The following is a 17,434-nucleotide window of genomic DNA, read 5'->3' on the forward strand; positions in this document are numbered from 1 at the left end:
TCCACTTTTGGCATTTGAGAATCAATGATACTGGCCTTACCTCCCACCCTGAGGAGAATAATCCTAGTGTAAAATGCTAGTATTTCAGAGACATGCAGAAATGATTAGCATGGTTGAGATGAGCCTGTGTGTTATAAGAAGATAGCAATTTAGAAAATCTTTTGCTCAGAACTCTGAGAAACCACCTTGGTATTTGATCTGAAAAAGGGGTACCTACCATATTGGCTGAGAATAAGCAAAGATAGCTCCTTACCTTCTGGTAGGAAAAAATAAGTAAAAATTGGATACTAGTCTCATGAAAGATCTCCACCACTGGGTTTCAGCAAAGGTGCCTCAGTCATACTGTCAAAAACAGAAGAAAAATTTGGAAGGATGTTTGCTGGGTCCAGAGAGATCATTTTTATTGTCTCAGGTTGCTCTATGATTTAAACTCAGAGTTAAAGTTGCTAAACACGTGCCTTCCATGGATCAGATGAAGGAAAGTGGTCTTTAAACTCTAACAGTAGGGATCCCTGGGTGGCGCAGCGGTTTGGCGCCTGCCTTTGGCCCGGGGCGCGATTCTGGAGACCCGGGATCGAATCCCACATCGCGCTCTGGATGGAGCATGGAGCCTGCTTCTCCCTCTGCCTGTGTCTCTGCCTCTCTCTCTCTCTCTCTCTCTCTGTGACTATCATAAATAAATAAAAATTTAAAAAAATAAAATAAAATAAACTCTAACAGTAGAGGTTTAAAAAAGAACAAAAAAGATTATTCCAACCATGAACTTTGAGCAATCCTGTGTGTTGTCCCTGAGATATGAAGAAATTAGTAGCCATAGGCCCAGAGGGTTATTGGAAGGTTACTGGTGGGTGGCGGCAGGTTGATTTTGGGAGTCAGGATTCATGATTGTAGACGCTCTCTTCAGAAAAGCCTCTCCATTTCTCTCTGAACTTAAATTTCCTGATCAGTAAAGCAAATCATTTAGACTGTCTCTGACTCTGTAATTGTATGATATGGTAGGAAGGGCAGAGATGGGTCATCAAGATTGGGAGTTCCACTTTACAGCTGACTCATTGGGTGACCTTGGAGGAGTGGTTTAGCCTTGCTGGGTCTTAGGTTCCCATTCCATAGAAGGAATGATTCTGATCTCTGAGGACTCTTCTAGGTTAGAATTTCAGCGAGCCAGGAATTATAGGAGAAGAGGTCAGGAGCACCCTGCTGCCTCTTGATTTTTCTGGAGGAAGCAAAGGGAAAAAGCTGGCCCTGCAAGTATGTTAGTGTGGATTCTTTCATGTGACCCAGTGACTTGGGGTCCTGAGAAGATGCGCACGCATGTCCTGTTTGGCCCAGGCAGTAGGCTCATTTGTAAAGAGTGGCCTCAGGAAAGCCAGCTGTCAAAACAGCAGTGATTTGCCTGAGGGCCCTACGGGTAAGAACTTTCAGATGAAGGGATACAGTGAAGAAGAAATACAGGCACCTTCCTCAAATAATGAATGGCTATTCCATTAACTCCAGTATTGATTATCTCCTCTGAGCTACCCAATCCTGGGAACAAAGGTTGGAAAAATCTTTAAATGAGTAATGTTAACCATGCAACAGGAGTAATTCCCTTCTGTTTTGAAATTGAAACATATTATTTGTATGATGTATATAGCTCATTCTTTCATTTATTCATCCATTTTATTTTTTCACACATTCAACAAAATTGAGTCCTTACCATGTGCAGGCCAATCTCCTTGCCTTCCCCAACAACAACCAGAAAGATTCCTTAGAACAGATTTTCTCAATTGCAAATGAATAGTATACTTCCTGATGTATAAATTGGTGCCATCCTAGGATAAAAGAGAATTAGTTTTGTCACACTTTGAAGGGCATCCAGAATCCAAAATTAAGGTACTGATTCTTAGCCAGGATGAAATCATTTCTTCATTCATTCATTTATTTGATAAATTATTGAAATCTACTAAGAATGCAAAGATGAATAAAACATAGTCTGATCTCCTGAGGTCCATGGTCAAGTGGAGAAAGAGCTCTGTGGACACATTCTTATTCTATGAGATGCAAGCACTTAGCAAGCTCAGAGCCCAACGTATGAGTGGAGGATTAGCTGAAGGGGCCAGGTAACAAAGAGTTATACACACCACATAGAAAGTTTGACCTCTGGTCTGTAGACGATAATAGGGAGTCTGGGAGGATTTTAAAGTGGATGAGTGTGGAAGTGTATGGAAGGAATATATGATCGGATTTGTAGTCTGATAAGATCAGTCCAGCTTTAGTATATAGGATGGATTAAGCAGTCTTCCTTGTAGAAAGATGTCTTAGTTTCCTAGGGGTGCCATAAAAAAAAATACCACAGACTGGGAGCCTTAAACAACAGAACTTACTTTCTTTCCATTTTGGAGGTTAGTAGTCCAAGATCAAGGTGTCAGTAGGTTTGGAGGCTGGTAGATGGCCAGCTTGCCAGCTTCCTGCTGTGGCCTTTCATGTGCGAGCACTTTCCTGATCCACATTTTTTTCTTCTTATAAGGATAGCAGTCAGACCAGATTAAGTCCCATCCTTACGGCCTCATTTCAATTTATTCACCTTTAAAAAGGCTTGATCTTCAAATACAGTCCCATACTTGAGGTACTGAGAGTGATGGTTTCATCACATGGATTTAGAGGGGATACAATTCAGTTCATAAAAGACACAAACCTGGGGCACGTGGTGGCTCAGTGGTTGAGTGTCTGCCTTCGGCTCAGGTGGTGATCCTGAGGTCCCTGGGATTGAGTTCTGCATCAGGCCCCTGCAGGGAGCCTCTTCTCCCTCTGCCTCTCTCTATGTGTCTCTCATGAATAAATAAATAACATCTTTAAAAAAAAAAAAAAAGAAGGAAACGTAAAGGTAGGGGAAATCCACACCTTGTCAAAGGGCATGGGTGTGTGTGATATGAGGAGAAAAATGGACATGTACTAAAGCAGTATGTGTTCACCTGACTTCGAATGTTCAGAACCTTTGACTACCTCTGCTCTTTTTTCATTTTATTGTCTTGCTGGGAACAGTGTTCAGCAGATGAGTATGCTCTCCAACTGTGCCGTGATTACCTGGATTCCTTAACATATTTAATTGAATTATTTAAGGAGAGCTGTAAAGAACACCATATGCTTTGAGCACACTATTTATGAGAAAACATGGACTTAGGAAGACCAATGTGAATTTGTCCTGAACTATAGATGTAAGATGTTGAGGGCTAGATCTCTGGCAACTAGAAAACTATGAGGTCTTACTTCATTCGGATTGCTAGAACAAAATACCACAGACTGGGGTTTTTTTACACAACAGAAATTTATTTCTCACAGTTTGGAAGGCTGAGAAGTCCAAGATCAGGGCATCAGCACAGTCAGGTTCTGGTAAGAGCCCTCTTCCTGGTTCCCAGAGAGTGCCCTCCTGCTGTGTCTTCTCATGGTGGAAGAGGCTAGAGAGTTCTAAGGGTCTCATTTATAATCCCATTTGTGGAGGCTCCATCCTTATGACCAGTCATTCACCTGCCAATGATCCCACTTCCAAATACCATCACTCACATTGGGATTAGGATTTCAACGTATGAATTTTGGGGGGACAGAAACATTCAGACCATGACACATGGAAAAGGAACAAAAATGCCAAAGGGAAATAGACCTCCAGTTCCACATCCTGGAACCTTGGACTCCAGGGGCTATAATAGACTTTGCAAAAAATGCTTTCTTCCTAAGGAATTATACTACCTTGTACTACTTTATCCCAGAGGGGAGGCTTGTGGCACAAGGCCACAAAACTGTTCCTAAGGGAAGAGGTCAGACATTTTTGGAACCAGTGTTTCAATGAAACAAACCTTATCGCTGGGAGACTTCATGATTCCATAGCCCACAGGGAGTCTACTTTGTAGCTCTTGATTATCTGGAATTCTTATTAATAGAAAAATTTGCCAGGAGAAGGGCGGGGGAGCGGGGAGCAGAAACGAAGAAGAAATAAACGTGGTCTCCATTTCCTCCATCTCCTCTCTGTCACTTTTGATGAAAATAACCTTCCCTGAGAGAGTTCTTTTAAAATTTTATTTTTGAAATGCTTCATTAAAACTTTGAATTACAAAATGGGAAAAGTCAATTTTATTGGATCCTAAATTTTGCTTTGTCCAGAGTGCAAATTATTAAAATTGACATAGGATGTGTGTGCAAGGTAATATCCCCTTTCGTGGACTCTTCTCTAAATTTCAAGATATTCTGTAGAGTGGATTAGATTATCCAGTGAGTAGGGACTCTGAAAAGAAAATAGAATTGTGTATTGATGCCTTCAGAAATATTATTTGATGGCAATAAAATATTCTCTGAAATTCCCTTCAGAGGGGAGAAAATGGAGTTTGTTTGCAGTAATTGCATTTTCTAGCATTTGCTCTCATACTTTCCAATATAAGCCAATTGGAACCTGTGATTTGGTTTTGCTTATTGGCAAAAGTACCATGTAAATTGATCTGTGATGCATTTAAAGAAGATGCTTTTGAAAGTTTGGAAATTGAGATGGCTTTTTCTTATTAGATTTCAAGAGTATTAGGGTTCATTTCTATATTTTAGTCTAATGTAATATTAGCCAAATATGTTCTTTTTCAATTTAGTTTTAATCAAGTTCTAGAAGACCATTTTCATCTAGCCCCAGTGGCGCTGTTAAGGCAGAGATTTTATTTCCACTGTCAATCCTCTGTTTCGGCTTCTGTGGACCGGCCCCCTGGAATCACTGCATACTGAAATCCTGCATTCATCTGCCCAAATATTATTTTAGGAGGCAAAAATAATAGTGTTTATTACAAAAGGATTTTTTATTGCTATTGAAGGGTTAAGATGGAAAGGGAACCTAAAATTCTCTTAAAGTGTTCTTTCTTTTAAGGAATATGGTTTTTATGTCAGTGTTATTTTTATTTAATTTTATTTTCATCATATTTAATGGCTGAAAATGTAAACATAGGATTTGCATTTGTTCTTCTAATTATTCAGTAGACTAATTGCCATTCATTTGATAATTAATGCTGGAAGGGGCACCTTTTTCTCAGTTGCTTTTTAAAGGCTTTGTGGCAGAAAAAACAATAATATTCTTCAGCTCACCATAGATTTTGTCAGTCAAGACTACTAGTTCATTAAAGATATTTATTGAATACTCTTTTAAGGGAGAAAGAAGTAGGAGATGGGTCCCTTATCCTGAATGAGGTTGCAATGCAAAACAGAAGACAGACTAAAAATGATGATAATACTAATTATCCTTTATGTGTCAGATTCGTATTAGGTCTCATCTCATTCAGTCTGCACATCCACCCCGGAAAGTAGGATGTACAGTTATCCTCATTTTTTCTGATGGGAAGTATGGAAGTTAAAGAGCATGTTTTGGGGCAGCCTGGGTGGTTCAGCGGTTTAGCGCCACCTATGTGGAGCCAGCTTCTCCCTCTGCCTGTGTCTCTGCCTCTCTCTCTCTCTGTCTCTCATGAATAAATAAATAAAATATATATTTTTTAAAAAAACATGTTTTGAGTTTGAGTTTCAGAGATAATAAGTGACAATCAGGAACATGGTCCCAAATCTGACTCCACAACCCATGATCTTTCCATCTTGCCTTATATCCCTATATGCCAGTATGTTTGAATGATAGAAACATGCACACAGCTGTTTGAGAGGAGACTTGACTGTGTCTTTACCAGTTCTTTTTTGGACTGTCCAGTGGAACCCTGGTTTGGACCAGTTTTCTGAAGCTTGAGGAAGTAGATTAAAAGGTCTTTGAGATATTCTGAGTGTTCAGACAGAAAGTGTTATATGGGGCATAAGCTTTCTCAGCAAGCTGAGGCCTGCATTCATAAATGAGAGATTGGACAAAATACAGTGAAGAATCTACCTGTGGCTCCAGTTGTCCAGCCAGATGGTAATACCCAAGTATAATTGGAGCTGTATTTCAGAGGACAGTTCACCACCACACACACCTTCATATGTACAGCGTGCCATGTTGGTCTGAGTGACAACTTAGAGATACTCAGTTGGGAAACAAAGAAGATGTTGTCCTTTGTTTTTACTACCTTGTGGTTGTCTTTTAATATGTATGAGTGTGAATGAGTATGTGTGCCTGTATGTGTGTTTAAATCACAAAAAGTTATGTTGGATTAAAGGTTATTGTTGAGACAGGAAATAGGTGCAAAACAAGTTGCTGCTGAGCAACAGTCAATGCTCTGTGCTGTTTTTATGTCTTTAGTAATCATGGGTGCTAACAGCCTGCTCCCTCGTGCTTTTTACTTCTCAGTACCACATCTGGTGACTATTCAGGTCCAGAAGGGGTCTGCTTTCCTGGGTGGGGGATGGACTTTTGGCTCCTTTCTATGGAATAAGGCTTACAGCATCTTCTGGTACCTTGGGATTCTTTTTATGGAGGAGGCTAAAGAAGAGGAGGGAGCGTTTCAGCTGTGGTGTCTTAACGCTAGCCCTAATTCCTACAGAGGACCACTGGGCTTTCACTCAGCATTCCGTACATTCTCCTGGGTTTCCAGCTCAGCCCTGACATTATTGTAATATAGTTTTCTGTGTTTAATATTTCTTAGACTTGGTTTCCCATTGCAAGCATGGAAGAAACCCTAATGCATGAGTTTCAGAGGAGAAGGTAGCAGTCTGAACCTGCTGTGTGGCTCCATCAGCAAGTGTGAGTATTAACGTTAGAGCTGTCAGGACTTGTGAAAATTAATGGAGCCTGACGGGGGCAGACTGAGGTCAGAGACGGAGCTTGCCCTGATTGAATGTTTCTGGTGGCTTCGCAGCCCAGGCAAGTGAGTGCAAACCGTGGAGCCGAGAGGGATTGCCGGAGGTCCATTCATTCATTTAACAAGTAGACACTGGGCGCCAACCAAATGCCAAGCATTTTTCTAGATGCTGGGAGAACAGTGGGGACAGGTGGGCTCTCCCCACAGAGAACTGATGGAGTCATCTCCCTCACCTCCAGCCTCGCCTCAGCTCTGTTCCGCTATCGACCCCCAGTCTTCCAGGGAAAGGATGTAGATGACACGTCTCCTGAGTCCCTCCCAGAGCCTCATAGCTCTTCCATCCTCGTAGCCACTGGTATTAATATTTTTTTCTTTCATCCTCCTGCAAAATTTTCTGCTTGAACAGTTTTCAAGCCCAAGTTACTCTTAGTCCTCGGTGGAATAGAGAGACATCAAGGGTTTGAACGTTTTCCCTCTCTGCTGGAGTCATGATATTAAAAATACAATAATAATTTTAGGGATCCCTGGGTGGTGCAGCGGTTTGGCGCCTGCCTTTGGCCCAGGGCGCGATCCTGGAGACTCGGGATCGAATCCCACGTCGGGCTCCCGGTGCATGGAGCCTGCTTCTCCCTCTGCCTATGTCTCTGCCTCTCTCTCTCTCTCTGTGACTATCATAAATAAATAAAAATTTAAAAAAAAAAATAATTTTAAACAGAAAATATTGCTGCCTTTTATCCACTTTGGGGGTATAACAAGGTCCTCTTATAACACTGGCATTAGGGAGCAGAGTTTTTTTTGGGGGGAGGTGGGGAGCAGAGTTTTAAAACAGGCCCCTGGCACTGCCCCATGCAGGCTGAAGGTTTCAGAACTGGGATTGAATTGTAATATATCTCCTTTGTTTAGAAACAGTCCCGTGATAATAGGTCTGCCTATATATCTGTTTTATTCTTTTTTAATTTCATAAATTAGTTTTCTTCTAGCATACTGGCAAGGGAAAGTGGGCCTAAAGCTTGTGCCTTGTGAGTGTGATTTTCCCTGGGTATCTGGAAGCCATTGCGGGTTCTCCTCCTATCTCGTCATCTCTCTGTTTTCTGCTTGCTGCCTAATTAACTTTATTTAATCTGAGTGTTATGCCATACATATTTTTGGTTTCTTTATATATTTGCAGAGTCCAAAATTTAAGGGTTTAGAGGGGAGTGGGCATAGAGATTGGAGATCTTGAAATTTGTCACCTTTATATAACTAGGTTTTCTTTTACCCACAGAACCTGGCAAGCCATGTTTGCTTTGGGATGCTCTCCTTCACAAAGAACTATTGTTGTACTCTGGCTTTTTGTTTTCCTCAGTTTTAGCAGAAATAAATTAGCAATTAGCCTTGTTCATCAGATCCCTGATAAAAATGGGGCTTAGGGAAGGCAGTATTTGGCATTAGCCACACCCTAATGGCCTTTTGGTTACCCCTACTTCCCATACTCCCCATTCATGAGGAATGAAGACTATGAGGCAGGGGTCATCTTCTCACAGGAGTCAAGAAAAGTGACTGTCCTGGAATTGACTTTGGATTTTGATTTGAACAGAACTTAAGTTTTCTAGAGGAATACATTTTATAATGATTTGTGACAGAAAAATAGGTCACGGTTGTATGATACTTAATTCTGAGGGACATTGATTTTTATGGAGGGGAGCAAGCTACCAAGGAATCTTGTTTGGCCACAGCAGTGCTTATATATGTTTATTTTTAAATGGTGATGCGCACGTGTACTGATCCTCACCACCCTCTATTACTTCCACTTGGTCCAATTCACATTTTTGCTTTACCTCTCTGGTCCCTATAGGCATCTGGGCCTATCATCTTGGACTTCTATTCTCCTGTCAAAGTCTCATCTTAGTTCTTATAATATAGTCAACATGTTTTTAAATTCTGGGACCCTACAGAAAGTTGGGCACAGGAGCTTTTCCCTACTCTTTCCCAAGGCCGTGACCTTCTCTTCATTGGGTAGGCTCCCAAATCCTTCTGAGAGCTGGTGGGTAAGAAATTATACCCACAATTTCAGTACCATGTGGGGAATGCCTCAGTTGAGCCAGGATATGTGTTGTCATGGTGTGAAGCTGAAACTGCTTCATGACTCCTGGAGGAGAAATCCATGACATGGCCAGTTCTACTTCGTGATACAAAGGGGAAAGGCCATAGTTGCCAAGAGCTAGGGTGAAGAATTTTTTGTGGATGGACGAGTGGTATGAGGAGGACTGGTGTAAGAGGCAGGTCCTGAGCCAAACTTCATAAGACTTAAAAATTTGGAGGAGCACCTGAGTGGCTCAGATGGTTAAGCGTTTGCCTTCAGCTCAGGTCATGATTCCCAGGTCCTGGATCAAGTCCCACATCGTGCTCCCTGCTCTTCTCCCTCTTTCTCTGCCTGCCCTCCCCCCACTTGTGTTCTCTCTGTCTCTCTCAAATGAATAAATAAAATCTTTTTTAAAAATTGGGGGTCACCCAAAAGAAAACTAGCGCGGGAGGCAGAAGACCTCTCCTTGTCCTGCTTGTGCTTCCAACTTGGCCTGTGATTTTGCTTACCCAATGGTAGCACCTCTCTGGCATTCCATTTCTTCATCAGTAAAATGGAATTGGACAAATCAGTGGTTTTTCTGTTGACTGTTTTTAAGCCAGGGATAGCTCTTCACACGGAATCTTGCCCCAAATTGTAAAACAAAGGAAAGCAATGCTGCTGTGGGGGACACAGGAACAGGTGTGTTGCCTCTGCCTTCATCACTGTCCTCACGTCGCCCTCCTCCAGCCCTGGGGGGGTGGGGGGTGGGGGGGAAGGTTCATGGAGCACAGCTTTCAAATCACCAAATGAGGCTGTCTCTGAAAATCCTGCTGGGTTCATGTGCTGTGACTCATGGGAGTCACTTTCAGTAACACACCCAATGTCCAGAGTTTGGTGAGGAAGGGAGGCTGGCCTTCATACAATTAACTGTGTGCTTTAAAGTTGTTGCGGATTTAGCAGACAGGTGCGTAACAGAAGATCTTAAACTTTTCTAGGCATTCTGTTCCTCTCTATATACTCATAGAAGAGGACCCTATCTGATTCTAGGAAGATACCAGGGGTATTCCAGATGAGTAGTCACTCCTAAGAGATGTTATCGATCCTGCGTTATGCTATTCATTTGCAAATGAGAGGCTGATCCTGGCACATTTTTTGGTAGTCAGTAAATACTAGAAGTGATGGGTAATGACAACAGAAAGAGGGAAGAAATGAGATGTTCACAAGACACGTTTTTCAAAATTAGAATAATCTTGACAGAAGCCACTGGTGTGCGGGTTAAAGGCCTCATACGCCCACCCACCATCCCCTCTAGATCCAGATGCCTTGAGGGCTCTAATAATACTTCTGTTAACTTGAAGGACACATTAGACCATGCTGGTTTCTACTTTGGAAAATCAAAGTTCTCTTTTCTATCTCCGATGTTTTTCCTTGGGAGTAGTGGCATTGTGCCACTGTGACAAGGGAGTGATCCGATTTATGGATCAACTAATATTTACTTGGTTGGCAACTGGGAAGGGCCATCACTATAACAATCATTACATCACAGCTGATACCTAGTGAGTCATCATTGAACTGCACAAGTTCTTTGAATGTGCCATCTTGTTTAATGTGTACCAAACCTTGGTGGTGGGATTATATTTTCTTTCCCCCATTTAGATTTGAGAAAAGTCCAGTTTAAAAATGGTTTGTTAGAGATTTTTTTGGCTAGACTGAATTTGGAGGCAGAGAATGGAACACTTTGAGAGTCTTAAACTGAGTCACCATATGTCCCTGGAGGCCAATGTGACAGCAGTTTAAACCTTGTCATGTCCCAAAATGATAAGCTCAGTTCCTATAATTCTCCTAAGAAAGCTCCTGACAAATCTTGCAGAAGTTCATTCATTCTTCCGTGTATTCAGCAAATAATAATCATGTGCCTGCCATTTGGAAGGTATTGAACCTGGTACTTTGGGTCAAATACAGAGCCACAAGCCATGATCCACGCTTTCAAGGACTTCACTGTCTAGGGGGTGGGAGACAAGTCATATGCAAAAAGCAAAACTAAGAAAAATAGAGTAAAAAAATAATTAACATGCACTGATTGTTTACTCCATACCATGTATGTGCTTGAAATGAAATTTTATTTCATTTTATCTTGAGCACGGGCTATGAGGTAGTTGCAGTTATTATCCTCATTTTGTGAGCACACTTGACGGAACTTAAGGACCCTGTCCAAGGTCGTGCAGCCAGTGTGTGGGGAAGCCTGCAGCAGAGTCCCTGCTCTTAACCTCGTGCTGCCTCCATCGTTTAAGTTATAATAGTTTTTAAGATTGAATCACAGAGAATAGAAATGTGAAACATACAGAAAGGAAATATTAACTAATATCCATTGAAGTAACTCTGAAGAGGGAGAGTGAAATGAGTCAACTGAGAATGAGACAGGAGGCAAACGGAGCTGAGGAAGAAGAGGAAGGAAAGGAAATGCCACAGAGGAAGGAGGAGAACCCGGGAGTGCAACATCTCGTGTGTCAAGGGGGACAGGAATGTCACTGTGGTGTGATCCAAAGTGCAGCATCTGGTGTCAAGGGGGACAGGAATGTCACTGTGGTGTGATCCATGGAGATGAGAAGTGAGAAAATGTCTGGGCTTTGGCTATTAGGAAGTTATTATTGACATTCTGGGAAAGCTTTGGGAAGAGAATAGAAATGGAAGACAGATTACATGGGAGTAAGTTCTGAGTAGCCATGTGTCTCTAAGTTGTTAATTCTCCTAACAGAGGAGACCATCAGGCAACACAAATGTGGTAAGTGGGCCAGGTATGAGAAGTCATAGGGGCTGGGGAGGTCTGTGGCTGACTGGAGGTCAGTATTGACTGGTCTTCTGATTTTCTAAAAGTAGCTAGAAAATCAGAATTTTTTGCATGGTATCACCTAATTTCTAAATGTTAGTTCAATTCAAAAAACAAAACACAGAACAGCATTGAGGCCAACTGTAATACATCTATGGGCTGTATTTGGCCTACCAGCTGTGAGCTTCTGGAATCCTCTTTCCAGAAATTTAGATGTGAAATGAAGAAGTATCTCAAAGAATAAGCATGGTTTAGGATTGTACATGAGGGGTATGTGTGTGTGTGTTTGTGTGTGTGTGTAAACGACTCCTTGTTTTTGTTTTCTTAGGGTTGGGAAACAATAACTCACTAAGAAGGAGTATTAGATGGAGAGAAAGAGACCCAAAATATTAAAGATAGATGTCTGGAATATTAAAGTGTCAGTGACAGTGGGAAGAATGAGATCAAAAGGCCAATTATTAGAAACATTGAGAAGATGGGCTAATTTCTCACATTTTATTGTTTTACTTGTTACAGTCATCACTTTGCCATACTTGTGAATTATCTGTATTATTATTTGCTTAATAATTTTCCTAAAATCAACTCTTGTTTTAGATGTAAAGAGAGAAGAATGGAGTAGAGATGAAAAATGAAGCCATCTATCATTATTTGTACTGTCAGATTGTATTTCCCAAATATGCATTTTTTTTTTTTTAGATTTTATTTATTTACTCAGGAGAGACACACACAGAGAGAGAGACTGAGACATAGGCAGAGGGAGAAGCAGGCCCCATACAGGGAGCCTGATGTGGGACTTGATCCCAGGTCTCCAGGATCGCGCCCTGGGCCAAAGGCAAGTACTCAACCGCTGAGCCACCCAGGCATCCCCCAAATACACATTTTTAAAACATATAGAACTATTTGATAATTTGTCAAAAGTTTATCTCCATTCCACTTAAAACAATCTTTTATATTGCTAGTAGAACATAGAGCGTGTCTTGGGAAAGATGGAATGCTAGTTAGAGTTCTTTAGGTCATTCGAAGCAAGAATTTTTCCATGTTAAAATAACTGTATATAGCCTTAGTTTTTTTTTTTTTTTTTTTACTTACGCAGGTCAACTTCAATGGCCTGATCTGAATAAAATGGATCAAGGCAGGCACCTCTTTGTCTGACAATTTTTAAATGACGCTATTTGAATACCAAGAAGTTTGGAGGTTGACTGCAAAGCCTTCCAAATTAATCTAGCCTTGAAAAAAAAAAATACCATCAGGTAACAGGAGATTTGTCAGCTGCCCTGCATACACTTTTCACATAAAACAATAAAAGTTGGCAGATTATAGATGAAAAGTCAGTTCAGAAAAAAAAAAATATATATATATATATATATATATTTTTTTTTTTTCGATGTGTGTGTGTGTATGAGAGAGAATCTCCTAACACAGGTAACAGAGAATGGAAGCTAGACACTACTACTGGATTCTCAGAAAGAGATGAGTTTGTTGGCAGTGTGTAAACATCCTCACTGTTTCTTCATTTTGGTGGCTACCTTTTTATGCTGCGTCTCCAAAATTTGATTTAAAAGACATGTAAGAGGCCTGTCTTCCTGAAGATTTACTTTGTAGCAGCTTTACTTTCTTTAAAAAAAAAAAAATAGTTCAAAGGAGGGAAAATATAGTTCCTTTGCCTTGTTTCTCAGTCTCACCCATGCCATCCATTCCCGAACCAGACCTCTAAAATGGAAAAAGCAATAAGCCTCTTGCAAGAGCAGTGGTGCATAAAGAAAGGTTTACTTTCTTTATGAAAGTAAGAAAGGTGAGTCCATCATCATGAATGATTAAAAGAGAACTGGGCAGCTATAGCGTGACTTGTACAAATAGGGTTGCTCAAAGACTCATGCGGGTACGACCTACCTTGAAACAGATTACTGTCAAGGAAAATGTTTTAGCCCATTCCAACTTTGGGGGCACAGGTAACCCTAGGGGTGCAGAATCAGGCCAAAGGGGGTCACATAGCCGTGATGTGAGAGTTGTGGAGCATCTCACAAATTTCTAGTGTGTGTGGTGTCAGGATTTATGGCAGGGATCTCTCACCTCTAATACATCTCTCACCTCTATTTTAAGTTCAGGGAATTGTGCGAAATATCGTTCTATCCAATCAGCTTATAATATATGTCACACTCCTTATTGTCTTATGCTAGTGGACATTATAAACTTGTAAAAACGTACATTTGATAGAAGCTTCCTATTTTCTGTGAGCTCTTCACCACAGCCTTAAAACACATCTGAGGCCAAAGGCATGTCGCACAGCCCTGTGCACTAGTAGTCAGGGATATCCATTGATGCTTGGCTACGCTGTTCGTGGTTTCAGATTTCTGCCGTGTTAGTTTTTGACTGCTTTCATCTCTCTCTTAAGCCTCACCTTTAAACCACATGCTATATATGCAATTTCATTACTGATAGAAACCTAAAAATTGAAAGCTAAAGAAAATAGCATTTTAAAGCATATTCTGGTGATCTTAAAAATCATTTCAAGGGCACCTGGGTGGCTCAGTGGGTTAAGCATCCGACTCTTGATTTCGATTCAGGTCATGATCTCAGGGTTGTGAGATTGAGCCCCACATTGGGCTTCCTGCTGAACATGGAGCTTGTCTAAGATTCTCTCTCCCTCTCCCTCTATCCCTTCCCGCCACCCCCACTCATGAGCGTGCACTCTCTCTCTCAAAAAAAAAATCATTTCAATATTAGCAAATAAGTTTGCAGTGCACTGCTGAAATTGAGTACTTCACAGGTCTCCGCAGTTTGCATTGCTGAAGTCCAAGTGCCCCCACTCCCAAAATATAATTTTCTTCCCCACTAAGCTTCATTAATTAAATCATTGACTCTGGCTTGCTGGTAAGGACCAATTCCTACAACAAGTGTATCCAATTTCCTGCTAGTGGTAACTTTCATTCTTCCTGGAATAGCAGGAAACATTAATTTTGCATTGGACCCAGGAGTCTCAGGAAGCTGGAATTATAGGCACCATTGCCCCACCCTTTTCTCCCCTAAAATAAAATGAAATAAAATAAAATGAGCAGCAGCTCTGCAGTGAGGCTTGAGGGATGGGTAATGACAAAGAAGAGAAAAGGGCATTAATTTCAGGATGGGGACAGCTGCCCGGCACTATCTCCCTTTGGATTTTGGTTCTTATAGCATCACGGTGAGTTATTAATATGTATGATCTGTACTTTATTCAAACATTATAAATCTATGCAGAAGTCTGGTGTTTGGGTTTTCCTTTATAGCTTTCATTCTTCTTCCCAGAATTATCTCATTTTGATCGGGAAACTTTTGCATAAAAAGCACACACCGAGAACTCACATTTCCATACCATAAATATTAAAAGGGGGTTAAGCTTTACAGTTTCTTCTCCCATCCCAATGGGAGGAAAGTTAGCCTTCTAATCAGGGGGCCATTATTAATGTTCTTTTTATTCGCAAGCCACAAGGTAAATTTTAACTTACAATATGAAATCGTACTATGTAGTTCCTTTCATTTATGTGAATTGTGGAATGCTTGGCTAGGCCATGTCTTTTATATGATATACTACAAATATACTTTTGAAGGATATACTACAAATCCAGCAGTTATTTGAGTTGTTAAGAACAGTTGGTTGGCTTATATTTTGAGGACCAAACCAAGTCCAGACCTTTTTTAAGGATCGTGATTAAAGTGCTTTTCGCAGGATAATTATAAAGTACGGATTCATCACAGTGTAGATTCATCACAGTGAATCTGGAACATACAGAAGAGAGAAATGGAACCAGAGAGTGGAATGTCTTTTTAGTAGCTTTTAAGCTTCTTAGCAGCTTCCTCTCTCCTGTTTATTGTCATTTTTTGCTGGCATAAAGGCATAGTCATAAATTTTGGTTCCCATGGAAATATAAAGGAATGCGTGAGCTATTTCATTTGGGTATACTGTCTGCTAATCACACGGTCTCGGCTGTTGTACTTCGTGATGGGAAATGAACGTGCTAATTGGTACTCTTTTTTCTTATTTCAGGAAACCTGCCATATGAATATAAAATAGTGATTGCTGGGAATCATGAACTGACATTTGATAAGGAATTCATGGCAGACCTTGTTAAACAGGACTACTACCGTTTCCCCTCTGTGTCCAAATTGAAACCAGAGGACTTTGACAACGTTCAGTCCCTCCTGACAAACAGTATTTACTTACAAGACTCGGAGGTAACAGTGAAGGGATTCAGGATATACGGGGCACCTTGGTAAGTGCTCAATGGAACAATCTTCCCCTTCATTTTTTTTTTTTTTTTTTAGCTCAATGCTAAGAAATCATGGTGCAGACTTAAGGTGCTTTCAATGAAGAGGCTAAGGGTGGAAAGAAAGCTTATTGCTACGTGTCTAACACAACACATATTGTGGCTGGAAAGAGCAGAGCTTGTTGTTTTCATCGTGGTGCAGATCTCCTTAGGCAAGATCAGTGGATGTAGGGTGCTGGTAGATGCATCTATGCTTATGTGACTGGGGCTGCATGTGCATCTGTGGGACACAGAAGGATTTGGGGGAAGGTCACCGCGTTACCCTTCGTGCAGATTCAGCTACTCCGAACATTCCATCAGCCTTAGGTAACTCATTTCCCTCTCATTTTACACTGGAACCCCTCGTAAAATATCTGGCTTAGATTAGGCTTTCTCAAACCTTGCTACACATCAGAATCACCTGACCCAACTCAGAAGAAATACAGATTTTGAAGCCATCCCCCCAGAGACTCTGATTCTCCTTCCTGAGGTAGAGCCCAGCAATTTGTATTTTTAAAGCTCCCCAGAGGAGACTGAGGCACAGTCAGCTTGAAAGTAACAGATTGAGACTCGGTGCTGAAAATTCTAGCACGGAGCTCTAGAAAACTTGAAACAGGCATGGATTCTTTGGGACCAGAGAGGAACCATTTTGATCTTGTCTCTATCATTTGTCTGTTATATGGCTTTGGAGACACTGATTCTCTGAGGATGAGCCTCAGTTTCCACATCTCTAAGCCTATGGAGATAATACCTACTTTAGAGGATTATTATGAGGATTAAATTAGGTGATGTTTGTAACGGATGTGGAAGAGTGCCGGGTGGTTTATTTAGGATAATAATTATCATTTTCTGGCCTTGGTTCTGCCCCTAAGTATTTATGTGAACTTGAGCCTCCAAACCAGTTTCTTCATCTTCAAAATGGGAGTTTTAGACTGGAAGAGCAATATCAGAGGAGTCTTGGATTTTTACTTATTTATATATCTATTTTTTCGGAGCTCTGTGTGTATATGAAGCAGAGAGCCAACCTTTACTTACCCAACCTGGAGAAGAGTCCCAGCCCTGCGCTAGGATTTACATATAAGGCTGGAGGAGGGCAAATAGCATGACTTTAGCTATGGCCATCCCACTCCATAGTTTGTTCTCTGTAGAATAGAAAGTTGAGATAGTTTCTCAAGAGTTGATCTTTTTTTTCCAGCTTTACTAGTTGGTATCCAGAAGGACTGATGAGTGAATACACGAAATATATTTCATTTTAAAATCAACCCAACAAAAGATTGTGAACTCTTACTAGAGACTATATGCCAGGCATTGTTCTAAGTCTATCTTTTATCTCATTTTCCTCACTTTCCTTTTATCTCATGCCTTTAAGAAATGTGACGCTATTATGATTCTCATTTAGCAGGTGAAAAAACTCAGGCACAGAAAGGTTAAGTAACTGTTCAGGGATCACCAAGACCCTGAGCGGCGGCATCCTAATTTTGAGTCTGACTACAGGGTGCATGCTATGACAGGTGGTAGTGGTGTGGTAATTGGTGGTTAGAATCCACGGTGGTTATATCCAGCT

At 41.0% G+C, this 17,434-nt stretch overlaps 1 protein-coding gene across 4 annotated transcripts in view; it reads left to right on the forward strand.

Moving 5' to 3' along the window:
- Positions 1 to 17,434, forward strand: part of MPPED2 (metallophosphoesterase domain containing 2) — a 175,833-nt gene that overhangs the window by 70,229 nt on the left and 88,170 nt on the right. For all 4 annotated transcript variants that reach the window (XM_035701509.2, XM_035701506.2, XM_035701507.2 and 1 more), the window contains exon 4: positions 15,612 to 15,837. In XM_035701509.2, the coding sequence (XP_035557402.1) occupies positions 15,612 to 15,837 (226 nt within the window). The remainder of the gene's footprint in view (positions 1 to 15,611; positions 15,838 to 17,434) is intronic.

The sequence above is a fragment of the Canis lupus genome, chromosome 18 (assembly GCF_003254725.2).
Source record: "Canis lupus dingo isolate Sandy chromosome 18, ASM325472v2, whole genome shotgun sequence".
Taxonomy (NCBI): Eukaryota; Metazoa; Chordata; class Mammalia; order Carnivora; family Canidae; genus Canis; species Canis lupus.